The sequence below is a fragment of the Vanellus vanellus genome (assembly GCF_965231255.1).
Source record: "Vanellus vanellus genome assembly, chromosome: 2".
Classification (NCBI taxonomy): domain Eukaryota; kingdom Metazoa; phylum Chordata; class Aves; order Charadriiformes; family Charadriidae; genus Vanellus; species Vanellus vanellus.
Window position 1 is genome coordinate 147,232,911 of NC_138906.1, and position 27,805 is coordinate 147,260,715.

General features: G+C 42.4%; 1 protein-coding gene across 2 annotated transcripts in view; it reads right to left on the reverse strand.

Moving 5' to 3' along the window:
- The window catches only part of YWHAZ (tyrosine 3-monooxygenase/tryptophan 5-monooxygenase activation protein zeta), a 29,918-nt gene extending 7,680 nt beyond the window's left edge, over positions 1-22,238 (reverse strand). Inside the window, exons 1-3 of one of the 2 annotated variants that reach the window (XM_082479257.1) lie at positions 22,130-22,238; positions 17,068-17,371; positions 665-788 (exon numbers count right to left, since the gene is read on the reverse strand). In XM_082479257.1, coding sequence (XP_082335383.1) covers positions 665-788; positions 17,068-17,361 — 418 coding nt within the window. In that variant the 5' untranslated portion in view covers positions 17,362-17,371; positions 22,130-22,238. Of the gene's footprint in view, positions 1-664; positions 789-17,067; positions 17,372-20,102; positions 20,211-22,129 lie in introns of those variants that run through there. The other variant, XM_082479256.1, reaches the window with a different exon arrangement.
- Between the last annotated feature and the right edge of the window lie 5,567 nt (positions 22,239-27,805).

The following is a 27,805-nucleotide window of genomic DNA, read 5'->3' on the forward strand; positions in this document are numbered from 1 at the left end:
GTTAGGATGTCTCTTCAACTACAGCAGTTAAGCCACCTAATATATTAAATCCCTTATATTAATTTTTTTTAGCTAGATTTAGGTGAAAGAAACTTACCTGCAATTATGACAAGCTGCTTACATGAAGATACAAGTAGTGTGAGGAAATAAAAGACACTTGGACATTAAACTACCATGGTTATGGAAGAAATTTTCCTAACACTAAGATTAGTTTTATTAATCCCTTTCTTTTCCAGGTGGTTTCTAGTCTCTTTGCTCACTGAACCTATGCAGACTTTTTGTATTCCGTAGAAATGCAAGAGAAAGACTCCAAAAAGCTACAAGACTTTGTCCCCCTACAAAGAGGTAAAAAAACAATACTCAGCCAGGCAGAAGATGCATAAACCTGTACTTCAGTGATGTATATGCATGCATGCAATGTGTAAGCTGGAGCGGATTTCAAGATTTTGTGACCATCTATTCACTGCTTACAATGGCAGAGGTACATGGAAATTTTCGTAACTCATTTGAAAGCCAATGACCAATGATTTTTCTTCAGAAAACAGAAGCCTATTACCAAAGAAATGTACATCCAAATCAGAATTATTCTAAAATTAGTCGTGTTACCACCCCACCAAAAGCAATCTAATTTGACAATATTCAGCCACAAGCTGACATATACTACCTTTCTTGTCATCTCCGGCAGCAACCTCAGCCAAGTAACGGTAGTAGTCTCCTTTCATTTTCAAATAGAAAACTTTACTTTCTGCTTGTGAAGCATTAGGGATCAAGAACTTTTCCAACAGAGACTAAAAGAGAAACAAAAAACAGTGTTTTGAACATACATACTTTTAAAGAGCACTGAACCAACAATTCAATTATACTACAATCCATTTCAAAGTCAAGACAGCTTTACTGTTTGCCTATTTTCTTCACATCCTACATAGCGTATTCAGCTAAGGAGAACATGTTTTGGATCACAATGCCAGGTACAAAAAGGAATGCGGCATGCTGTGACTAGATGGGGAGAAGACTGTGTTAATTTAGCAGATCAGTCTTGTATGACCAAATGAAGGGTTTTTCTAAGCTGTTATACATTACCCCGACAAAAATAAGGTAATCCAAAGTGTCTGGGCAGAAGGTATACAATGAAAGAAAGTCTGCATCCACAGATGGTAATAAAAAGATTTGAAGTATCAGCTGCCAAATCAGAGACCCAAATATCTTATATACATAGGCAATAAATAAGCCTCGTTAACCTTGTTCCCATTAACTGGAATGCTGTACTGGCATCACCAGCAAGAAACCGCAAGGTGAACCTGGATTCTTGCATTTCCAGACAGCTGACAATCTGACAGTCAGCTGTGTGGCACTGAAAAGGATCATCTATTTTATTTGACTTTATCTGCTGCCCTAACAGGTGTTTCCTGTATCTTCTACAGCAAAAGTAGCTCTCTGGAGTCACTCCACCAAATCCTCCCTGTGGGCTGCCAGTTAAGACCAGGTTTTTCTAGATTATTCTAACTGCTTATTAAATTAACACAGCAAGTTCCCAGCTGAGGCAGTCATGTAATTTAGCAAGAGTTCTATTATGATGAAAAGAAAAAAAAAAAAATATCACTAGCTCCAACACATTTAGTCAAATTAAGGTACAAGCTTGTCAAACTTCTTGATACTGAGTGCCTAAAGTCAGTCTTTGAAAGAAAAGGCAGTTATTTAAAAGCCAGAAAAAGTGTAGCAGGGCTCTTGAATACTCAAAATTAAATCAGAAGCTGTTACACGTACTTTGCTAAGGCTATATAGCAAATATTTTTAAAAAAAGATGTTTTAGTAAGAATTTTTGGGTATCTTTTTTCTCCTGCAGATTAGATGACTGACATTTCAGTTTTCCATCACTGTTTTTAGCTCATATTTTCAATGACATCACAGAAATGGACAATCTAATTCAGTTTCAACCCACAGAATGATGGCTGCTTTACAGTATTTTTGTCTAGATAGCACCCTGCAGGTTAAGTATCTTACAGGACATGGTCCTGGGATGGGCATACCCTGAATATGGTAGGCTGTAACCAGTGTACTGGGACACAGGTACCTGTGGTACCCGCTCTGCTTGATAGGCTAACTGACATAAAGCTACAGAAAACTTTTGTAATTCACAGAAAGAGAAAGAAGAGTGAACAGGTTTGGTTGGTTATTGGATTTTTGTTTTGTTTTAATTAAAATGCTGCTAATTCATTTATATAAATAATGAATATTTAGCCTGGTAGCCTCAACCTTGTGTGAAACCCTTCAAAATGAAGTGACCTATTATGGCAGCTCTCTCATTTCTATCTCAGCAGACAGGGTGATGAAGAAGTTCAGCTGACAGAAACCAAAATCAGATAAGGTTCAGCTATGCCTATGCTCCAAAAACCTGTTAATGGACTTTATTAGTTTCAATCTAATGGAAGGTAGTTCTTCAATCATCTTTACTATTAGGCATTTCCAGTATTGCAGGGGCTGGTATATAGCTTCATTTTATAACCACGCAGGGAGATATCAAAAAATACTGTGTGTCCTTGCTTCCCATCCAAACGACAGAAAAGACAACCCTTTGGCAACAAAGGAAACACAACATAAGCAAGTCAGCAGCAGCAGTATTTTTATGGTGCCAGTCAAATGGGCTGACAAGCCACCTCCTGCCAAGGGCGCCCTTCTAGAGGGCATACCACTATGCGAGGAGAAAGGTTCAGAGCCACTCCTGCCTCAGTGCGGCCAGAATGAAGCAGAAGGCTGGAAGGTACAGGGGTCACGCGCTTCAGCTCTCTAACTACTTACACGCTCTGTTCTCACCATTAGAGAACTTCAAGATTCACAGCTATGACATTTTTCATCAGTGCCAAGAAACTCTACTTCAATGACAAATGAAGGTTCCCAGCTACTGAGAATAAGGCTCCTTATTAGTTTTTCTCTGTAGGGCTGTAATTAAGTCAGGTGTGTCAGTCTGCACCTACCCTTCTGGCACCATGGGGAGTCACCCTCCTTCTGTACCCTCTATTAATTGGTCAGATATTGTCAGTGATTCTAGAAACAGGAGTTATTCATCATCTGTATAGAAGGTTGTTCAATTAAGAAGTACAGCTCTGCTCACTCCCATAGCAGCAACCAAACTTCCAGACTTGAACTTGACTTAGGCAACAAATGAGGTGAAGTTGTTTGCAAGTTCCTAATTGAATGGATGAACTGGACCAGCAGACAGAAAGAGAGGAAAGACTACTACCAATTGAGAAAGTCTTCCTAATCAGAGATACACTAGCAGGGCAACAGCAGCTCGGACAGTGCGTAAACCTTGTACTGAGAAAAGTTTTAAACCCATGTTGAATTTAGAAGACTGACAAGCTAAGAAAATCCCTTTGAACAACTATTCATAGAATACAACCTATGCAAAGAGGCTTGGACTCCTAGACTGCACTGGTAGTTTGCTCATATCTGGATAAAAGACTCTATTCTATACAAATAACGTGTCGGACTGGTAGGCCACATATATTTGTGAGAATTTTATTTATGTCAAATACTTCATAAACAGCAACAGCAAAACCTGAAAGCAGATTAACATTTAAAAGCTAGCATGTGAAATTACTCAAAGGAGATCTCTCCCCTGTTATTTATCTACTACTATATATTCTGTTTCTTCTGTTTGTACCAGTCTCTATTTCAGGTTATATTTTCTTTTACTGGCATAAGTAAACATAAACCACTCCTTTGAAGTTAGCCTGAAGATTCCGAGTACACTGATTTACCCTAGAGATTGGCTGTGAAAGCCACAGTCTGCACTGGAGATGCTGTGACTACAGAAAGCAATAGAGATGAGACAATAAAACTACTGACCTTTTAGAGTTCAATTACAGAAGATAACAAAATGTTAGGCATAAAAAAAGCATAATGAATCTAACACTTTATTATCTGCTAAGACATCTGCTTACGGGGAATAGCGTTTATCTATTTTTTTATTTTTTTAAAATAGCTTTAATGGCAAGGCTTCTCTGGAAGATACAATTTTTTCCACAAGGAAGACTATCTTGATATTCAAGTCCTTTTGATGGGTTATGATTGCCACAGCAGAAGAAACAGAAACAATAACCGTTTTGATCGTACCACCAATATATGCCTACCTTCTTCTCTCTGTTACCAGTTGACATGACAATGTTTATCAGTATAGAGCTGATCACCATATAGGCCACTGAAGTGCTAACAGCTAGTCCAAGACTCGACCAGTAAGCTGATCTGTAATTACTAAGTTTAGGTGATCTGCATCACTGTGATGCATACAACACCCTGACAACTGAAGACCATACAACACAGGTGTATTATAGCTACATGGTATGTAGCTAAGCCCTGTGCTCGTTCATGACATTCCTGCTATCGTGCTAAATTCCCATCCGTTTTTGATATATACTAATATGCACTAACTACAACTCCATGGGCAGTTAATTACAGTGCCTCAATCAGAATCTGGTAGAAACAGCTTTTTAAACAAAACCAAAACACCACTCCCTGCCCTCTAAACCCCACAATTACTGAGCCGTAACTGTCAGAGCTTTTAATTTGACAGCAAGAATCTAACTGCTGTGAAACAAACCACAGCATTGTAGTCAATTAGGCAGATGCTGCAGCATCTCAGAGCACTTTTCAGCCAAAACCTGTGACAGCTTGTACAAGTGCTTCTAATACTTTTCATAGCAAAGTCATACACAGTCCTTCCAGAAAGACTTAATGGAAAATTATTATTACTATTTTTTTAATAAAACAAGCAGCATGTACTGAATTTTAGTATCAACTCTTACTAATATGCTGGCCGTTAAAAGAACAGGCTTCAACAATTCAACTCTGCAACCATGACTATGACTAAGTTAACAGCTTCCTGGTGCCCTGGACTGGGAGAGACAGCACATTCAAGCTCAGGAGATGTCAGCTATGCTCGCACATACCACAGATAAGAAATCTCACTAATTTGGTACGTTCCCTCACCCCCAGCAAGTATGCACTAGAGAAAAGTCTTTGTCTCCAAAGACAGAACAGAGGCTGTATGCACACAGCATTATTATTCTACTGGCAAACTTCAATCCTGGCTTATTTTAAAGACTAAACTGGTAAGAGATTAACTTTCTTCATTCTTACACGCGTTCTTTTGCCAGAGCAGGACACAGTGAACAGATGGCAACAGTAAGCACAATGCGTTTTGAGTCTACTTTGAATAAAAGGCCTGATGGACTTGTTCCTGTGGTTCTGCAAGATAAAGTCTGAAAGGTAAGAGTTATCAGGCTCAGTTAAGAGCATGAAGGAAGCATAACAAGTAGTAATTCTGTTACAAAAAAAAAAAAAACCAAAACAAAACACCCAACACCCAAGCCTCTACAAAAAGTCTGCCTGCTTCTTGCTGCAAGTAGACATGCTTCAGTTTGTCAAATTGTGGTGAGAACTTCAGTTGAAGACAGGAAGCCAACCCATAAAGACCTGAACAGTCTTTTCCTGACACTTGAAGCCTAAAACTACCCTTATTTCAAAAGGATTTGCTTACATCTTTGGCAAGTGACTTGTGTGGGTCAGAAGACTATTTCCAAATTCATCATAAGAGCATTAAAACCAATGCCTCACTTTTGCCTTGCTGCTTATAGTTCTGTGCGTAAATCCCTTTATTAAAGGCTCAGTCTCAGTACATGTTATTGCCTGGGAACTTTAGATAATTATTAATGCACTTGAGGATTGCATCAATGGCTCAATTTTCTCTTTAAGATAATTCCTTCCTGACAAACAGGAGAAAAAGAATAAAATCACCAGACTCTAGAAAAATATAGTTGTAAGAGAGTAGGTAATATATAGTTAAAGTACTGAGAGCAAGAAACTTTGTTTTTAAATACCAACTGTTGCGTAAAAACTCTAGAACTATTAAAGAAAAAAAAAATACTGCTCTCACGCAAAAGAACTAAGCTACAGAACGGCAAAAATCCGAAAGAATACACTGATATACATTAGGTAATTTAAACACTATCAGTTTTGCTCAGAGATAACTGCCATTTGTTTTCATTCAGCATCAAAAGCCACCTGACATAGTTATGACATTATTTCTAGTTTTGAAAATGAATTATACAGGAATGTTAGCTGAACTTTAATTTACTTGTCATCCACTTGTGGTATATGGCATGGGGAGGAAAACAACATGGAAGAAATCTTTGTTTTTTAAATTCATGGAAGACATGAAAGAAACATCGTATCTTTTTCTAAGATGAGCCTGAAACCTATTTCACACTAACTGACAATGGCCTAATATTTTCATGATGTATGCAGCATGCCACTATCTTTCTCCAAGACATTACAAGAACACAGGAGGGATTGTACTGCCTCACAGGATTCTTCTGTCTACTAACCTACCTGCAACACTGCCCAAAAGAGGATGCCATTAGAAAAATACATAAAGAAAGCAAGAAAATATCATGCTTCCGTTAGGCTCCATCAATGCCTCGGGACTTTCTGAGCCAGATGTGGTTTCTCTGAATGTAGTAATCTTCAACAGGCTTCTCATCCACATTCCACACACTTGTCCAAACTCCCCTCACATCAACATAACATTAACACCCACAATACACTATGGAGAAGAAGCTGGAGATACGTGACTACCTGCACAGGAGAAAGTGCTACTTTTGTCTTAAACCTACTTCCCAGTTTTATTTAAAAAGTTGTTTAGCTTACAAAAAACGTTGGTACTCAAGTCTGCATTTATTTTAGAAGACTACCAGATAACTTCAGACTATGTGAAGAGTTTCAGTACCATTTCCAAACAGCAATCAAAAGCCCCCGCTGCACTTTCACACCATCCGGGTAGCTATTTACTTTATTTTGTACAAAGGAAGAAGGTGAGCATGGGAAGAGGGAAAGGAAAATAAGAAAGATGTGACAGATATTAAGAAAAGGGACTGTGTTAGAACAAGCAATAATGAATCTTAAGATTCAGCTTTCCAGATCCACCAAGATACACTTACAGCTGAGCATGAGTATTTTAAGGAATTCCACACATATAACTACCAGATGTACCTAGCTGGCCTTCAAAAAATATTGATTCAGACCAGTGTTTCCGGGTACACACTTTGGAGGAAGAGCTACATGTACTTGCCTTCACCAAGTGGAACCCTCTAACCAACCAGCACAGTTAACTGCAGCACACCTTTGTTAAGCTGTTCTTTTAAAGACTTCTATTTTGATGACAAAGTTATTAAAGTAGGCCATCTGTGTTGGACAAGTTCAAGACACCTATCAGTCCTGTAAAAACCTAGCGTGTGATTTTCCAGGCATGTATTTTCTGCCTCAGTACCACAGTTAGGAAAGTTACTCAGGCTATAAAACAACACATGCAATTAGCTGTGTAGCAGATTGTAGTGTGTGTGTGTGTGTGTGTGCGCCAAAGGGTTTAACCAAGCCACCTGTGGCCAGTAGAAATTTTACTTATACATGTCTATATGAATTGTTGTAGGAAAATGACAAATATTTGTATTTTTAAGGGCAATATTTTTAGACAATCCCTTCCCAAACCCAGGCTGTTTTGAGACAGGCTCATTATGCTGCTTCTGATTACAGTTCTACCCAGAGCTGGGGATAAAGGCTCTGCAACTGCTGCCTCACGGGTGACCTCCCACCCTCTTGGGGGAAAACCAAAAGGACTGTCCTGCTGTCCAGTAGCATTCTACTCCAGCCAAAAGCAAAGCCTCCTGTTTAAAGTTAGCTACAGATTTTTATCTACTCATTTGCTCACTAGAACAGGAATACAAGAAAATATGTCAAATGCTAGTGGCTGCTGTGGCACTGGTAAAACATCTGCTGAAGAGGTAAACAAGCCTGTTGCCTGTTCTCAGTACCAGTTATTCTCTCTTCCCATCAAATTGGCTGCCCACACAAACAGACAGCAGCAGAAGTTTGAAAAAGGTAAGAAGGCTGCTGGAAGAGAGGAGGTGAGAACAAAGAGCCTCAGCAGGGGAGGAATTCAGAATTTGGGACAAAGGACCTTCAGCGGCAGGGAGGAATTTAACTGCAATGTTCATGCAACACTGGGATATGTGACACGCACAGGGACACCCAGGATTGATAAGAACAGGAAAAAGGTACACTTAACCAGCTGTTTTGCTATACTCTATCTGGTGAAGACCTAGAAAGGCAAAAAATGGAGGAAATGAGGCCTGAGTAATAAGAGGGTAACTGGAAAAAAAAGAACTAAAGGACTAATGGAGAAAAAGAAATCCTGCATAACAGAAAGAATGGCAAGAAAATTTTAGCTTATGCAAAAAAATACTTCAACACTCTAAATGTGTTTCTTTGGAAAAGAGAACAAAATCAGTATCACACATGGGCAGGCAGAGGAAAACATGGAAGAAGTAGGACACCCTGAAAAATCATCTTCTTGCTGACACATATGCTGGGGGATAGAACTAAGTCAGTAAGAAGTAGGTGTATGCACTAAAACGCCCACAGGGTGCTTAGAGGGAAGATATGGCACTTAAGGACGGACACATCACTGGTCTGCATAAAAAGAAAAGGATGGGAACTAAGGCAGTGAAGAGCAGCACCTCAGTTCATACTTCTACAGCCATACATGTAGCTCTCCTTGCAGATCTACCCTCCCCAACTTGGACTACCACACCCTTTACTAGCTCATTCCTCCTACCACTCTGCTTTCCAATTAGTATTTATGGAAAGGGAAGCAAGTGTGCTTAATATCATGATACACACTTTGAGATAAAAGACCTCAAAAGTCCTTCATGCCAATCATTGCAGGCTTTTAGCAAATTATGCTTAGCAAACACATAACAGTGAAGGAATCAAATTCTGAAGCATAGGCAAAAATACCTCTCTGGTTTAGACTCTGAGAAAACTCATGTGAAAGGCAGCAGCCCATATGACACTTAATAGAAAAGAATAAGGACTAAGGTATTTAATTTGTTGGTGCACCGCTATAGACATTAATATACAAAACCAGTCTCCGCTGATGATCAAAGCCAATACATAATTTACATAATTTTTACCTGGATTGGTTGTGGGTTTTTTTGGTTTTTTTTTTTTTTTTTTTGCGTCACCTCATGAACTTATTTCTGGGCTACTGGGGACTTGCAACAAAATAGAATGGTGCCAAATGCATTGATTGTTATTCTTTGAAGAAACAGATTATCTTCTGAGAAACTTGAGAATGTAAAATTGAAACCAATCGAGTTGGATGAGAACTTCTGCTAGACAGGTAGGTCTAAGCGACAGCTATTGTGGCTGTACTCCTAACCAGAACAAGTTCCAACCGTCTTAAAACTCTATAGGTTTGGTCTCTGAAAAAATACTAATAAAACCCCACATAAACATGATGTAATACTTTTTATCCTTGATAAGAAACAGAAGTAGGAACCATTGATCTTGCAGCTTGTACTCTCAGCAGATCTGAAACCTCCTGAAGTAGACTATGTATCTATTAGGAGTTCATGATAACATATAAAGTTAAGAAGAGCATTTTATTAGCAAAAATCCCATTTTAGCGATGTAAGCCTACTCTGCACTAGGACAATCTGATCAGGTACAGATCAGATTCACATTGTTAAATATTTTGTTACTTACATAATCACAAAAGGTAGTAACAACCAGTAAAAACAGAACAAAGCAACACACACAACCACTCCCAAACTCATTTGAGCTGCATTAAATCTGACAAAAAAAAAATAAAATTAAGTTTACTGTTCATCTCAGCAGCAGCATTACTTATTATTACTTCTCATTAGAAGAGGCATTGCCAATCTGCTGTCAGATTTCAAGAAAAATAAGCAACTACCCAAGAGCTGACATTCAGTAAAAAACAAGTTTAAGAAATAATCACATATCTTAACGCTCTTCAATCAACCTTAATAGCACAAGCTTTCTCAAACTATTTCAAAGCCGTAGTCAACTACTGCCTGAACGGATGACCAACTTCAGGTTCAGAGCCAGGAGCTGCTGTGCCTGCCTATAGCAAAGAACAAGTAAACCGTTTGAGAACCTTTTTCAGAAACGCGTACCTATGTCAAGTGCATGATAACAAGACAGAAGTTTCCAGATAAAACCAGACATAGCGTGGCATCTGCTTATACAGATGTGTGGAGATAACCCACTAACTCTGCTCCTGTTTTAAATTGTATGTATTTCTATTTTATGCATTTCTACCACTTACGGCTTTCATGGGCACAGTAAAAGCTGGTGTCTTAACAATACAGCGTTTCTACCCTTAGCCTTCTAAGTAACCAACCAGTGAAACAAACACACTAAGCAGCTTCACAAAATTACAAGTACATGCAATGAAGTTCTTGCTTTAACAGCACAGAAGGAGGAGTGTATCTGCCATAGGTGACTAAACTGATCAACTTAGTTTATTTTCCCACCTAGAACTGCATACCAGCAGTAAGTGCATAAAGTACTTAAACACAGAAGGTTGCTGTCAAATAAGGCAAAGTTGTTCCTTAGATGCTTTTGAACAGTGTAAGCACTATATACTTTTTTTTTTTAAATCAAAGCCAATTATTAAACATTAATGTCAAGTGAAATTAATACAGCAGACTATTGGTTATAGTAAAGATTTGTTCTACTTCCAATAAATGCAAGAGGATATAAATACATGTCTATATGTGTATATACATGTGTGTGCATAGCTAACCGCACGTTTAAATATTTTTTTTTGTATTTATGCAGAGCACCCTAGCTGATTTTATGATAAATGGGTGCATCAAACACATGTATCAACATTATGGATGGACTTCTTGCTAAGATTAGTAAGTACCAGCTCACCTTTGCTCATCCACCCCAACCACCAGTAAATTGCTTATATAGCTGGAATTCAAAATCCTTTCAAACATGAACTGAAGTTTCACAGATTTACAAACAATTACATGAACAATGTAGAATAAAAAAAAAAACCAACACAATTCGTCTCATACATGAACTGATCCATGAATGTTTTAATTCTCCAACAAGATTCAAATTTTTCTACAGTTTAATTTGCTTAAAAAAATAAAGACCATTTGCTTAAAAATAAAGGAAATTGCTCTAGTTTAGGCAGTGCTTTCACCGCAGAAAAAAAAAAAAAAAAAACCAACACAAAAAACAAAACCAGCCACCACCACCCCCAAAACCCCACCCCAAACTAGACATCCAACAGCCAAAAAAACCAAACCCAACCAACAAAAAAACAACCTGAAGGGGTGTAGCTACAACCAGGGAATTGATTAATGGATTAACAAAGTGGAATCATGAGGTTGATGCAAATTGCCTCAGCCTCCTACCTTCAACAGATGTCAGCGATTATACCAGCCAAACCCTAACTGAAAAAGCTACACTTGAAGAGTTGATCAAAAGCTTAAATTATAACCGTCCTGAGAAGTTATTAAACCCGGGCTACATTTTGCTCTGCGATATATAGAAGTTCATTCAGAGAAGCATTTGTGAACCAGAGGCGCTCACATATTTTCCACATATGCCACCAGCACGTTACCAATTACCATCTTTTAATATAAATTTTAACAACACAAGATGACATCTTGAGTTCTACATCCAAGTTTAGTCTCCACAGTACAAGAGACACACAGATATACTGGAGTCCAGTGGAGGCCACCAGCATGATTATGAGGCTGGAGCACATGATGTACCAAAGCAAAGCTGAGAGAGCTGGGATTCTTCAGCCTGTAGAAGACCAGCAGATCTTACTCCTGTATACAGCTGCCTAGGGAAGATGGAGCTAGACTCTTCCTGACAAGAGGGAGCAGACAAGTTGTACATGAGAAGTTCTGATTACATACAAGGTGGGTTTTTTGATTGGTTTTTGTTTGTTTTCCTTTTAACCATAAGTATGACCAAATATTATGACAGGCTGTCCAGAGAGGTTGTGGAATCTCCATCCTTAAAGATACTCACAATTTGACTGACAAGGCCTTGAGCAATGTGATCTAACTGGATCTCTTCGGAGCAGAGTTGAACTGAATGACCTCCCTTCCAACCAAAATTATTCATCCAAAACAGCTTAAAGTAATAATGAATAATTTTTTCAAAACAAAGATTTTGGCCACCTAACTCCTAGATTTCAACAAATTAACCGCCCCTCTTCTGTGATCAACATTCTGCAAATAGAAGCTTCTACAAACACCTCCCCCTCTTTTCTGAAAACATCAAATAAAGGACACATATCTCAAAGACAGAAACGGGTGCAGTCAACAATAAAAAATTAAGCAAGGCTGAAGTCACAGAACTAAAGGTAGCAATTTTCAGTCAGAACATTGAGGTTTTTGTTAGTATCAGATATCTTCATAGCATAGAAGGTTGTATCGTATAATCAGTCACTCTAGTTCATAAGCAATCTGCTTGTTAGCAACACTCCATAGGTTAGTTGTGCTCTTCGACCATCAGGAGGACACGCTGAGCATTCAATGGTTGGCTTTAAAAAAAAAAAAACCACCACCATACACACGTGCATGTCAAAAAGCATATGGCTTCCTATAGGAGAGAAGAATAAATTTCCTAATCATGTTATCAAGAATTAGTGCAGGAACAGGTTTTACAGATGTTAACATAGTAACCCATTAGATGTTTGCAGGCAACTAGGAAGTAGTCCCACAGTAATTTAAGTATGACAGCAATATGCATTAATTCTGTGGTATGTTCTTTAAAAACCCATTTAGATGCATTCTGAATGCAATTACACTCCCTAAACTGCAGCCCCATGACAGGTTGCTAAACCTTCTCCTACTCGCCCACCCCCCAACAATATAAATATGAAAGAATCACAAATCTAAAGTCACTTAGCTGAGATTTAACTACACCTTCTCTTCTCACAACAATTACCACTTCTAAAAAGTGAAGCATCCATAACAAGTGCAAAGAAATCTTAATAGTATAAGCACACAATGAGTACCATTTCACCCTTCTGAGCATGAAGTTAGGAAGAAATAACACGGGGAAGAATCAAACAATTCATCTTATTGGGAGGGTCCTGAACAGCACCATTAACCTGCAGCTTTTCTAGCAGGGACAGAGTAGTGAAAAAGTGCTGGGTAGCTCCTATGTGCAACAGTGATTCTAGAATACTGAAGGGCAGTCAAGGTTTCAGGAAGCTCTATGGAGCTTAAGGGGAACAACCAAAAGGGAAAACCACCAGTTAAACACAGTGCTTGGGCACTGCAAGCAAAGAGATTTACTTAAGGTATGACTGTGGGGGAACTTGGGGGACGAAGGGCCATCACCCAGAAGACTGGGCACAGTGGAAGAACATGGGAACTGTCACGTATGGTTCACTTTGGAGCACACACGGGGGACTACTGCTATATGTCCCAGCCTAGGGAAGAAAGTGTTACTGCCTAGAATTACATTCATACTAAAGTGAAGATCGCTAGTTGTGTTTTAAATGATTAGTTTACACTTAGCTCATGCCAGAGACTGTCTGAAAGCTACTAGTAGTTTAGAGCTCCTGTGAACTTTAACATGCAAGTAGTTATCAGATGTTAGCTACTGAAAGGTCTCTCCATACATTCTTCTCTGTAATTCAGAATCCTCATTAGCTGGAAAATTAATCTTACTACAGATTTAATTTGTACCACTTCAGCTACCATTAACTGCAGAAAGCATTTTGAAGAAAATCCACACCTGTTAGATTAATAACAATTTTTATTATGGAAATGACAAAAAGATCATTATACTGGTACTTCAGACAGACCCTCCCTTCTACTATAGAAAGTGAAACAGGATGTGAAGCACACACTTAGCTAACATGAGGAAAAGTACTTAACAGAAAGCTTAATTTCCTGTATCAATATGAAACTTCTGAGGCTGGAAATTTTCTGTAATACTCAAGTACATTTAAGATGCTCGAGTATGGCAACGTACTTCCTTACACACACACACTATATTATTCTTGAAGAATCTGGAAATTCAGCCTTTATTGTTACACTGCAAGGAATTTGTACTATGCACAATATGTGACAATTATTTGCAGTTTATCAGCTCTACTAGACCAACTCCAAATTAGAGTTGGTTATACTACACCTGAAAATACTCCAGTGTATATCTGACAGAATTGGTGCTGGACCAAGAGACTTTAGGTGTCTCTTCTTTGTACAGCAGCACACAAGAGGATGAGTTCAGCCGTTTGTAAAGCTGTAGAGGTACTCCACAGCAGGTGCAAGTGAGGGAAGATTTAGGAAGTGGCAAGGATGTAGATGCTGGCTTTTGCTGCTACAAGGTCAGTGTAAAGGAGAAAAATAAACAGTCAGACCCAACCCATATAACTACTAAAACTTTTTCACTGAGTCAAATAGTTACGAAGCAAGAAAAAAGTCCAGCATCAATTGCTTTTATTCACTCTGTAGGTTAGTGGAAGAGCTGGGAACAGAACCCAGGCAGAGTTTAGTATACTCTGCATCTACTGGATTAGAGGAGCTATTTCTTCCAATCCATAGTAATTTGATTCCAACAAATAAGGGAAGAGTGCGAGAAGCTGCAGAGGAGCCAGCTTTGGCTACTCTGCTAGTCACAAACACATTCTCTTAGTTGGTTTCCTCCCTTCAACACTGAAGTTAGGACACCAGTTACTTCCACACTCAGCTGTGATATCACACCCCAGGGTATTAAATATTACTTAAGAGCCTAGCAGGCAATTGAAGACGCAAGAACAGCTCAAATACATTCACAGTCTTAATAAAAGATACAAGTTTCTGAGCTGCTTTTGTACTGTAATTGATAAGGCTCATGACTGAAAGCTTTGAAAGTCTGTTAACACTTCAGGTCCTATTAATGGCATACTTCACACCAATCAAGATTTGGTAAGCCTTGTTTTTCACTTTTGCGAACAGTTATAGACTAGATTATGCCGTACAAAAATTACAGAGGATCTTCTGAAAAAGAAAAAAGCCACCCTAGTTCTATGTTTGCATGTAGCATTGTGCAGACTCCTGTTCATAAAAAACAAGTAAATATGTTACCATAATTCTTTTTTCTCTGTTAAAGTGGATGTCAAATAAAGCAATGCAGTCATGTTTCAAGGTGAGTAAGAATGTATGTGAACAGAATATTCCAACAAAGAAAACAAGAATATAATTTTAAATATAACCCTAATTCTTCAATGCAATTAGCAATGTCAAAGGTAGTGCATGCCATCTGAAAGCATTTTTAAATCCTATGCCTTGCATTAAAAAAAAAAAAATAAAAGGTTTTTTTCCTTTTTAAATTTAAGTCTATAAAAGTAGTTTAATTACTACTACTCACTGCCTAAGGCCTTTTTTTGTCAGGACAGTAATTTTTCCTTAATCTGTTCAGAAAAATTGGAATGGAAACACTAAAGATTAGTAAAACATTAGCTTTCTAGAAGTAGTAACATGCCAAAGAATAATAATTTCTTTGAATAATGTACATATCTCTCATTAAACACAAAGAGAAATTCAAGTCCATTTTGAGATTCAGAAGATTTAACAAGGTTCACCCCCCTCCTAGATACTTTAGCTGCTGCAGCAAATTCAAAAGCTCGGGTTTGGTGTAGTTTTTGTATTTAGCATGCACAATAAAAGCTAGTTTCACATCAATCTGGTTTCCATTGTCAGAAAAATATTTAATTGCAAACACTAAGTTCTTCTAAAAGGGGGTTTCTAAGCCAAAAGCCTTAATTAAAATGATTTCTTAAACCCAGAGTTTACAAAAGAATTTCAGATCACTCTGAACTGAAAGCACCCACCTGAGGACTTTCCCACTAATAAGATAAATTCATTAATTTAAAAAAGAAATAATAAGAAATTAGAACACCAGCTTTGGACCCTTATTTCCCTGGCTTAAATAGATGAGCCACCTCTTAACAACACAAGAACCAGTAAATCAGTTCTTTCCCACGTGTAAGTTTGGCATTTCCATTTTCATAGTGGAAGCTTAAGAGTTATCCTTACACAAGATAACAAATCATACGAAACCAGGTGTGTTACAACAACCATGGAAGCCAGCCTAAACTGGAAGCCAAGACTCAGAGTTATCCATGCCGACTTTTTACACACCCTTGGAGAACCAGTCTTCTAGAAGCAATCGCCGCCCATGTCATTTAGTTATCTTACACAGCAAGCAAAATTTATGCTACTCATTGATCTTAATTTTCGTTTGACATCAGATCTTCAAGCATACTTAGCTATTTAACACATCCCTCATATCACATGTCATTCTGTCACCTGCATGTACGTGATCCCTTGTCACATATGGGATGACACACCAGCAGTGTCCACAGTCCAGTGGACAATTCTATAGCTGACAGTAACATCTACCTCACAAGTGGTTGTAGGACTGGCTATCCGTTAATCGTGTGCTTGTGGAAGCACCACAGGCATATGCAGTTGGAAAGAAAACCCTGTCAATCTGGAATAAGCATTTGGAAGAGGTTTGGATTTCATAAACCAGTCTCTTAATGAAAATATATGGGTTGTTTGCTGGGTACATGCACATTTTAATGTAACTACAAGCCACAGAAAACATCTAACTTGAACACCCTTTTGGTTTGCTACGAAAAATTTTAAGTTTAAGAGGGTATCACAGCTTTTCTACTGCTTCTTCCTGCAGACAATTTTCTGCATGGCTGAGTCATAACTAACATTACATCATCTTACCCAGGGAGGGGCACAATTTCCGTAGAGTAAGAACTACCTCTTACAACTAGAGCAGCATATTAAAGTTGCAGAAATCAAAGCAATCTAGGATACAAATACTGCACTGAGGGGGAAGGGCAGAGGAGAAAACCCCAAACTAAACCTATATCTAGTTCAGTTTCAAAGAAATATGTTGGCTTTTCATACCTATTTATATACAATAATGTTTCAACATGTCTCCAAATTCACTAGCATTTATAACTATGATGATTTATATATAAATAATCAATACATTAGAAGGAAAGAAAAGTCAGACTTTTTTTATAAACCTTGTCCTTCAGAAACAGTATAGGAGACCACAGCTTTACTGACAGACTCGAAGTAGTCCCAGAGGGCCCAGCACCATTTACCCTGCAACTCTAAGTAAAAATGGATCAACAGTTTCATTATTTCTCACCAGCACATCATTGCAGATGTCTCTTAGCTCAGTCTCAATTTTCTCTCTGTATTCTCGAGCCATCTGCTGTTTTTTCTCAGCGCCTTCCGTCTTTTGTTCAATACTTGAGACGACTCTCCAAGATGACCTACGAGCTCCTACAACATTTTTATAGGCAACAGAGAGAAGATTCCTCTCTTCGTTGGACAACTCGGCTCCTTGCTCAGTCACAGACTTCATGCAACTTGCCATGTCATCATATCTTTCAGCCTGCTCAGCCAGTTTGGCCTTCTGCACCAGCTCATTTTTATCCATGCTGATATTTCTAAAGAGGAAAAATAGCGAGGCATTATTCAGACATTGATCAAGGACAAAGGTGTTTTAACTTCATGTGCAGAGCAACCATTGTTTAAGCAGTTTGGAACTGTAGAGGTAACAACTGAAATCCAGAACACAAGGCACACAAACACTCAATGCTCTAACACATGGATACGTGGATCAAAGACTTAAAGTCACCGCTTCCTCCTGAAAAATTGTTAACTTATAGAAGTAAGCTGTTATTATTTTAATAAGTGCAAACAAAAGCATCCAAAGGTGAACTGAAAGCAAATCATTCCCATTTTATGCACATAAACAATCCTACTCCTTTGCTATCACTCTTAAGACTACGTTCAAGTTGCAGCATCAACTGCATCCAATTACCAATATAACAAAGTTGACAACGAAAATATCCAATATTAAGTTTTTCACAGGAATGGACCAAATAAAGGCTAGACAAACAGTACCAGGGAACTCTGTGCTTTAACAGAATCTTACAGCTACATGCAGAAAGACTTGGCACAGGCAAATCAAACCCCACACAGGATGTTACAGTCATAATCCACCAAATACCTAAATTTCAAGGTGTACACCCTTCAACAATGTTAGCTTCCTTTCCCAAAATGGGATATAGTAGACGTTCTGAGCAAGGTACTGCTTCTCAACCTGAGGGGCTACACTTTCAGAGACAGAAAGAAATTATACTATTTAAAAATATTACTTCACCGTCAGTATTTGAGATAGCACAACCTGGCTGAGATGCTTCATAACCCGCATCTTATCAGTGCTTTGAAAAAAAAATAAAAATCAAGCTCTGCTGAACAGAGATAACGGCTTTTGGGTTTTTTTGTACATCAGGAAAGAATACTCCTCCCTCCCTCCCTCCCCTTTATGTATCTTGACTTGATCATTCTGAGGCCCTGGCAATGTGCTTTGGGATACACCATCCTTTAAAGTTTGACTACCTTATTAAAGCAAGAAACAATTTTGGTCGTGTATACTTTATGTATTTCTGTATGTTCTATATACAGCAATCCAGCATCTCAATCTTTAACCATTAACCTTTTTGTCAGAATCACAGAATGGTTTATAGAACTGTATGTTCTATATACAGCAATCCAGCATCTCAATCTTTAACCATTAACCTTTTTGTCAGAATCACAGAATGGTTTAGGTTGGAAGGGGCCTTGAAGATCGAGTTCCAATCCCCCTGCCATAGGCAGGGACACCTCCCACTAGACCAGTCATTTCACATGAAGTTACCACAAACAATAGCAGCACTATCTTCCATTAAGGAACAAATCAAGCACGTTTTAACATTCCAGCCACCTGAAAGGCAAAGTTTTAGCAGCTTCTACCCCCAGCACCGGGACACAAACTCAGAGGCTGTTCCGCAGCGTTTGCAAACGTGCACTGAAAACTTGACCACACCGTGAGCGGATGGTTAAGGAGCCATTTTAAGGCAAGGTTTTGGCTTACGGTTATTTACCACCCGGCGTGATCAGGACGAGGGTTGTTAAAACGCCAGCCCCAACGCCAGTCTACCGGGTCACCGGGCCGCCCGCAGGCTGCTACGGCAGCATCCTCCCTAAGGCGGCCGGGCCACCCGTCCTTCCCGGAGACCGAAGGCGACCGCCCGCAGGCGCGGCGAGGGCTGGGCGCGATTCCCCCGCAGACGAGGTGACAGCAGAAAATGGAGCGGCCCGGGGGGAGGAGCGGGAAAGGAAGGGGGGGGGGGGGGGGAAGGGGGGCGGCGCGGCCCCCCGGGGCCAGGCGGCGCGCTCCGGGCCGCCCCTCCCCGCGCTGCGGCCGCCGCATCCGCCCGCCGCGGGGACACCGAGCGCCTCGCCGGCCGCCTTTTGTCATGGCGGATCAGCGCCGGAGCCCTGCCCACTTCAGCGCGCGTTAATCCCGCTCACCTCCGCCCAGCGCTGGGGGCGGCGGCAGAGGATGCTGCGTCCCCGCCCCGACAGCGGCCGGACGAAGGGGAAGCCCGTGGGCCCATCCCCGGGGGACGGGGGAGAAGAGGGGGCGGCGAAGGGGCGGCGAAGGAGGAGCCCCCGTCCTGGGGGAGCTGCAGCCGCGACCCCCCGTCCGGGGTGGGGTGGGGTGGGGTGGGGGGGGAGGTGGCGGAGGGAGAATGGGCGGAGGCGGGGGAGGGCGGGGGGGGAAGGGGAGGGAAGCGAGCCCGACCGAGGAGCGGCCGCTGCGGCTCTTCCGCGCCCGGGCAGCGCTCCCGGCGGGAGACCACACCCAGCGGCGGCCGCCCGCGCCCCGCACGCCGGCCCCCCCGCCCCCGCCCGGAGGAGGCGGCGTCCCCCCCCCCTTTCTCCCCTCCCCCGCCTCCTCCCTCCCCACGGGCGCGGGGTCGCCCCCGCCCGCTGTCCCACGGGCGGGGCCCTCACCTGCCGCCCCCCTCCCCCGCCCCGCCGCCCCCGGAGGCTCTTCCCTTCCCCCGCTCTCCCTCCTCGACGATAGGGAGGGGCAGCCGCGGCCTCACCTGCGCGGCCCCCGCCGCCCTCCGCAGCGGCCCCCGCCGTCCCGCTCCCTCCCCGCGGAGCCGCCCTGCCGCCGCCGAGGCTGGAGGAGGAGGAGGGCGGGGGGGCATAGGGAAGGCTCGGCGCTGCCCGCCGGCCGCCTCGCTCGGCTCTCCCCCGCCCCCCGCCCTTCCCCAAGCCCCCGGGGGCAGGGGGCAGGGTGCCGGGGCGGCCGCCCGGCGGCGCGGGGGAGCCCGTTACCTGTGCGCGGCGGGAGCGCGACGGCGGGTGTCTCGGGGCGGGCTGCCGGCGCGGACTGTGCCTGTCTGGCGGCTCTCGCTGCGCTGCAGCCTCTCTCCCAGCGCCACACACGGCGTCTCCGCCAATCACCGCGCCGCAACGCACGGGCAGCGCACCGCCCGTGACGTCAAGCGGGGCCATGGCAACGGCGAAGGCGCGAGCACGAGCCCGCGCCTCCCCCGGCGCGCCACAGGGTGGAGGCCTCGCCAACCGCCGCGGGCGCCGGCGGCGCGCGGGGCGGCGGGACACGCCCTGGAACCGGCGGCCCCGCCCGCGGGCGCGCGCCTCTCTCCCCCTCCCCCCCCTCCCCGTTCCACCCCCGCCCTCCACCGACTGCGGAGCCGAGCGGGGGGGGAGTCCGGGCTGCCGCAGGGCCGGGGCGGGCCGGGGCGAGGCGGCGTCCAGCCCCCTCAGCCCTGGCCTCTGACACCCCGCCAGCCGCCTCGCCCAGCCCGGCCCGCTCCGGCCGCCGCCCGGTGGGGAGCTCCCCACCTTCACCCTGCCCTGCCTTCGCCGCCCGTCGGCTGAGGATATCGACGGTGGTGGAGCTGTGCCCGGGCCTGCGGCGTAGGGCGCCGTGTGGAAACGGGGGGGGAGGAGGGGGTGTCGGCGCCGCCTCATGTGGCCGTGGGTGGTGCGTGGGTGTCACCCTCGCCCCCTCCCCCCCCCATTTACCGCACAGCCCAAGCGACCCCTCCCGGCTTTGTACTGTCCACGAGGGCCGAGTTTTTCCAATCACTCCCCCCCCCCCGCCTCCGTTGCCAACCCTCGCGGGGCCTGTCTGAGTGTCCGGCACTGCTCCCGTTGCAGGGCTGCAATGTGAGCCGCCGGAGACCAGGCCGGTGGGTGAGCCACGGGGTACCGAGGGGACGGGGACTGTCCTGGGTGCACCCAGGTCTGCGTGACGGCCTGTGTGTGCCGAGCGAGGCATCGAACCGCCTGCTGGGAACATAATCCTAGGCCCGGAGCAGAAAGGAGGGTGTGGGTTGGAAAGACCCAGAAGCAGACGGCATGAGGATCCAGGGGCTGTGGGCACTGGGTGCCCCAGAGGACCCTGCCGCAGCCTGGTGGGGTGGCCGCACAGCCAGGCTCTGCAGATGCAAATGGGCCTTTTTGCAAGCCTCTCCCGTGGAAAGGCGAATGGGCATTTCGGCCAGCACCATGCAAACATTGATGAAATGGTGCTGACAGGAGTAGGAAGAGTATTAAAATAATAAATATTGCGTTGTTTTTTTTTTTTTCTTGGAAAAAGTGTTTCCCAAGGGTGTTCAAAGCTTGCATCCACTTGTCCCCTTTTTGAGGAACTTGCCCCAGCTTGATTCCCTGACTCAAATCTGCAGTGTCCCGACATCTCATATGCTTTCCTCTGGGCTCTGGGATCAGCACTGTCACAGAATAAGAAGTAAGATGGAGAATAACGAGATGGAGAAAGCACCTCGATATATTTTTTGAAAAGGGTCAGGTAGGATAGGTCAGGGTAGGGAGATTTTCACCTCTGGACTCATGTTGGCAATGCCACAGACCAGGAGCATCTCCAGCAGGAGAAAGAGATTCCCCCCCCAGGGGCTTGCTTCAGGCTCTAGTGCCTGTGGGAGACCCTGGTGAGGACTCCGCCCCATCCCTGTTCAATGCCAGGTGTCCTATAAAACCTCAGGCTCTGCTCGTGCTCGGTTACTGTATCCCAGCTGTGGAGCTGTAACTGGAAATCAAGCGGCAGCAGCTTTGTGAGCGACTCCTGCTCCGATCACAAATACTTGCTTGATTAATTGTTCAAACAACTCAGAAATACGTTCATACAACGCAGAAATAGCCACAGTGCAGGACGGACATGTATTTAAGTAGCCTGGGCTGTAAAAATCTGATGGTAGGGTGGTATGTAGGAAGAGCATAGGACCAGTGAGGTGCTTGCTTCTCGGAAAGCAAGAGGAAGTTATGAATGTATTTGTGTTCTTGACAAGTGACTGGCCAGGACCAGGTTGGTACGGTACCTGAGAAAGGGGCGTCAACAGGTTCTCCTGCAGATGCACTGCCTTCTGCCTCGTGCCTCCTAGTCTTGCCTATATGCCTCTGTTTTTTCCAGGTGCTTCTGGGGTGGCTCCTCGGCATGTTCCTTGTCTTCCTTCAGCCCTGTGTTGATGAAGTGACTGTAGACCTGATAGTGTGATAAAGTGACCGGAAAATGGGTTTTGTTTCTAAGTCTTCAAAACAACAATCCTGTGTTTTGACTGAATATCAGAAGGGTGCTATTTTAAGCTCTGCATGACAAAGTTGACTTTTTAAGAACAGGGCTTTTTTTCATTTACCCTTAAAATTGTATCATATATCATGATATCATGTTCAGATTTGGGCCCCTACTACAAGAAAGACATAGAGATTCTGGAGCGTATCCAGAGGAGGGCAATGAAGCTGGTGAGAGGTCTGGAGAACGTCTTATGAGGAGCAGCTGAGGAAACTGGGGTTGTTTACCCTGGAGAAAAGGAGGCTGAGGGGAGACCTTATGGCTCTCTACAACTACCTGAAAGGAGGTTGTAGAGAGGTGGGGGTCAGTCTCTTCTCCCTAGTAACAAGCGATAGGACAAGAAGAAATGGCCTCAAGTTACACTAGGGGAGGTTTAGATTGGATATTAGGAAAAATTTCTTCGCTGAAGGGGTTAACAAACATTGGAACAGGCTGCCCAGGGAAGTGGTGGAATCACAGTCCCTGGAGTTATTTAAAAGATGGGTAGATGTGGTGCTTAGGGGCATGGTTTAGGGTTTAGTGGTAGTTTAGGCAGTGTTAGGCTGATGGTTGGACTCAATGACCTAGGCGATTCTATGATTCTATAAAGAACAGTTAGATTTTCTGTGGTGGCATTTTGCCTAAAGGGTTTGTTTGTGGACCTCTTACTACCCTTTCTCATGGCCTAAGATGTACGTTGGGGTTTGTCATAATGTATGTTTTTCTCTGTGTTTTGTCAAGCAACTTATGTTATCTCAGACATTGAGTAGTGGGGTATTATTTTTTGATTTCTCATCAGTTCTAGTGCCTTCCATTTACTCCAAGGTTTAATGAATTTCACTCACGTTCCTGTGGAATATTGCTGGAATGCTTGTGAAGAGAGCTAAAAAAAAAAAGCGAAGTGGGCAATATCGGGTAGAGCAAAGCTCACCAGAATTTACTAGCCGTGTCAGGTGAGAACATCACTGTTGCTTAATTTAAATGTGAAGAATATTACCTTCCTTTTTACTTCCCCAATGATGCTTTGTTGGGGTATACAGATACAGAGGAGTTCGTTTTTGAAACAATCATGGTAATGCTCAGGTTCATAATGTATTCCAATACACAATGCTGCTTCATCTTATCTGTTTTTATTTTTTATCGTTATTTTCCACTTTAGGAAGCAATAGGAGGGGAGCTTGAGAGCTGTACTTGAACACAGATGGTATGATGGCACAGCATTTGCTGCAACTTACTTCAAGTTATGTTACAGAGTTCATTTTTAACATAAGCTTTAAACCTTTATTTTGTAGAAAAGTCTTATTGAAATGGCAACCACCCAAATATAGACTCTACGTTTTCAGAGGTACTTGAATACTTTGCGGTAGCATGATGAAAAATTAACTGATACAGGAAAAATAATAATCCTTTAAAGTGCATAAATAATCCAGATTGGAGCAAATGTTAGGTGAAGCATGGGTATGTATTGCTTTTTGATATCTCCAGGAAATATAGGGGAACCCCTTGTAAAGTGGGCTGCAATACTGTAGGCAGTGTAAATAGTTTTGTGGAAGGAAAACATCAGCCTTTCCATTCACTTCTTGCCATTATTTCTCATTTTAGAGTGAATGGAACCACCTTAATTGCCACTAACCATAGTTTTTGTTTGCTAACAACCCCATATGTCAATAGACTCTGCACTCCTTCCCCTTTAAGTGGGCTATTTTTGCCAAACACCATTTCCACTCCTCTGGATTTCGTGAACGCTGCCATTTGAAACAGATCCAAGGAATTAGACATTACTCACCTTTGCATACGCCGTCTCTTGAACAGATACTCTCCTGCTGTCTTCTATTCTGCTGTCTATCTTTCCGGCATTTTCCCCAGTGTGGAATGTTTTATTTTGTCTTGCTTATTGCAGTTTTGACCAGGGAACTTGGTCTCTTAAAAAGATAGACTTTAATCAGTTTCCCTTTTCTTCAAATGCATTTTCCCTGCTGCTCTCCACACAGCTTTTTGTTCGATGACTTGCACTTTCACTATCTCAGACTGTCAGGAGTACTTGTCGGCAGCTAGGAGCAAAAACTCATTAGTAGAGTTAGACACATTTGCATATAAAAGTACATATATGTATGTTTACTGACAGTGATTCTTACTTCACTTTCTTATATGAGAGGAAGAAATTGAGGGATGGGGGGGGGGGAGAATGACCCCAGATATCTTTTATTCTCCCTCTAGCACAGCATTTAGTTCTTCCTTCTTCCCTCTCATCGTTTCTCCCATAAGTGGTTAGTTATTCTTCCCTGTGCTTAACCATGTTTAATTAAAAGTGGACGGGTAGCAAGGCAGGGCTATCCATGCACTAGAAGAAGATGGCAGGGTTTTGGGGGGTTACCCTCACACGGGCCAGGAAAGGCAGTACAGGAAATCTGTAGGAATAGCTCTTAGAAGTCGGCGAATGCTGTCAGGACTGGAAGGCACAGCGGTGGTTGCTTTGGGTGCTAACCAGCCTGCTGCTAGAAAATGGACATGTTCTGATTGACTGTTGGTTTAGTTTTTTTTTTTTTTTTTTTCCTGGGAACAGGAAAATGAGGAAAGGCAGCCTAGCAAAGGGCATTTCTCCGGAGACCAGGAGATGATTCTGCAAATCTAAGACCTCTGGGGCAGGAGGGGGGGGAAGTAGGCAGCTCTGTCATGTGCTCTCCTTGCTGTCAGGAGCTACTTTTCTGAAAGCTGCTTGCTCAAAATCCTGACTGTTGTGACTTTGTTACATACATACCTTTCTATGCTGATTCTCGGGCTACATGATTATACTGTATATAGGAGTATTCTTATGCAGCCTTTGTGTGCTTCTGCAGGGCTTTGAGCTTCTTGCCTCCCACTTAGCAAAAGCAAGATCGTCAGAATATTACCACCTTTCTGGAATAAAGCATTTATTAACATTTTTAGGAATATGTCCTAGCTGTCTTTATTTCTTCCCTTGGCCACATACTGTGATTTACAAGCCAAACTTCAAGCTTTGCACAAGGGAGTGAGATCTTTTGTTCCTCTCCTTTGTGGTCTGATTGTGCTTTTGCATCAGGTGACAGACACCCTTTGTCCTCAGGACACTCTTGTAGGTTGACCCAAGTGAGAAACTTTATGAAGAATGGATGCATTTTACACTTTTCTTTTTTATTTGTTTCCCTTCCCCTCCCCCACAGTGGTCTAAAATGAGTCAGATTCTGACTCTCTGTCAAGTGCCAGTGAGAAAACATATAAATTGTGGATAAAGCTGCTATTATCCATCACTGAGTGGAAAGTAGTTAGAGCTGCTGGATCTCACATGGCCTTTCCCTTTGCCTCTTCAAAGATGTCCTGAAAACCTTCTCTAACCTCCTCACCTTCCTGTCCATAGTCTAGTTTTACAAAAAATTACACATTTAGCTGAAAATCAAAGTACCAGTGAGTCCTGTTTGAGTAATCTTGTACCTTGGATTAAAATCCTGAAATGATTTTGGATGTGGACTAGTTTAAATATATATATTAGAGAGTTAGTACATGATTCAAAGTGTCCCCAAGGATGATTTCTCAGACTTGGCCACCAAAAAAATGCAAAGGTCATTTTCGCAAAAGCAATTTAAAAATGTTTGCAAACATCTTGCCACCAAAGTGACACGTATCCAAGAAGGATGTCAGGATACCCACAAAATAAATGGCATAGAAGTGATGAATTGTAAGTTATCACATTCCCTGATTCTGGAAAAAAAAGTGATGTAAAATGGCAACTTCTTTCACAGAACTTGTCACCAAATGATGAAGATAAATCAGCACTGCTCTTTACTTCCTACTGACCTTTCTGAGAAAGGAAGCTAAATGCCGTTTTTCCTTGCTTACAAAAAGCTCCTGAAAGGTATGAAAGGCTGCTAAGTTTGCACAGGTATCACTAAAATGCTGAATTTAATCTGAAGAACTTTTATTTGTGACATTTAGTGTATGACATCGGGGAGGATGTCAGGATCTGACCGCACCTGAAGAGCTGCAATAACTTAAGTAACCAGTTAGCTGGAAAGAGGGTTTGAGAGGTGTGGGTGGCAAGGCTATTATATATAAAATGTAGGTCCATATATGGATCTCATTGGTTCCTTTCACTGTAGTGTTTGAGTTTGTCGGAGACATCTGAGTACCTACATGTTGAATGTAAAAGTGTGCGAATTTGTGAACTGCTGACAGCTCATTTTGAAAATGGGAAATTTGGCATCGCTTTGGGTGTATCTACTTTCCTGTGGAAAATTCAGTTTGTTTCTGTGTAGTACCTGAGTTGATTTTACAGTATTGGATGCAAACTCAAAAGCTGCACGGAAGAACAAAGTTCATTGCTCTTGAAAAAGGTTGATTAATCAGACTATTTTGAGATGCAGCTAAGGAACATTTTAGGGATGCTGCTGCAGTCATCAGAACTGTGAGAAATCAAGTGAAATCTCCCCAGCCATCAGCAACAAAAAGATTTAACGTGAGTGTTTGAAAACACTAGGCTAGACAGAGGCCTGCAAGTGAAATATATATGGTTTATATACTATGATTTTATTATATTCTCATTCCTAACCAATTGCCCAATGCTGAGGTATTTGTGTGTCTTCCAAAGATATATTGAAAGAACATATCACATATGTGTTCTTTTCCATTTCTCCCTACAGGAAGCAAGATGGATGGTGCCGAAGAGGGCGTGCTTTGCCCTGGGATGCGTGAAGGCAGTTGGACACCTTCTCTGCTGGGAGCAACAACTGAACATGGCTCCTCCGGGTCTGGAAATACAAGTTCGAGTGAATTTAATACTGTGGTGATAAATTAACTGTGCATAGGTCTTATCCCAGGCCTTCACACAGGACTGAATTACACCCTGAATGATTAAATCCTGAGTAATTCTTTTGGTTTATAGATGAAAACAGTACTTTTCTTTTTGCAAACAATAGCCATTGGGATTTGGGAACTTGGAACTCTTTTTAGCTTGTATTCATTTCCCTTATGTGTAACTGCTCTTGAGTGAGCAAGATAATACTTTAAAAGTGTTACCAGAAGAGACAGGATGTCTCGAAGCAAACTTGAGACTAACATCATTCTATTATACCTACTTTGATTTATTTTTGGTCTTATTTTTTATTTATTTACGCTTACTAGCTAATGTAATTTTAACGTTGATTGTCAGGAAAAAGGATCCATAATGTCTTGTTTCAAATTGGTTGTGCCACTTAATTTCAGAGCTTCTTGTCTTGTATATGTTTATCCTGAGTTTGTCTCTTACTTTTTAAAATAATAAAATATTTACCTTCTTTACATTCTTTAGAAAGATACCATAGGTGTTAGAGTTGAAGGCATTGGGAAAAATGCCAAGGTGCAAGTTACCAGTCTCATTTCTGGAGGACCTCAAAAATGAAACGGCATAGCTGCTATGGGATACATGCAAACTCTCATTATAAACATTTGCTAT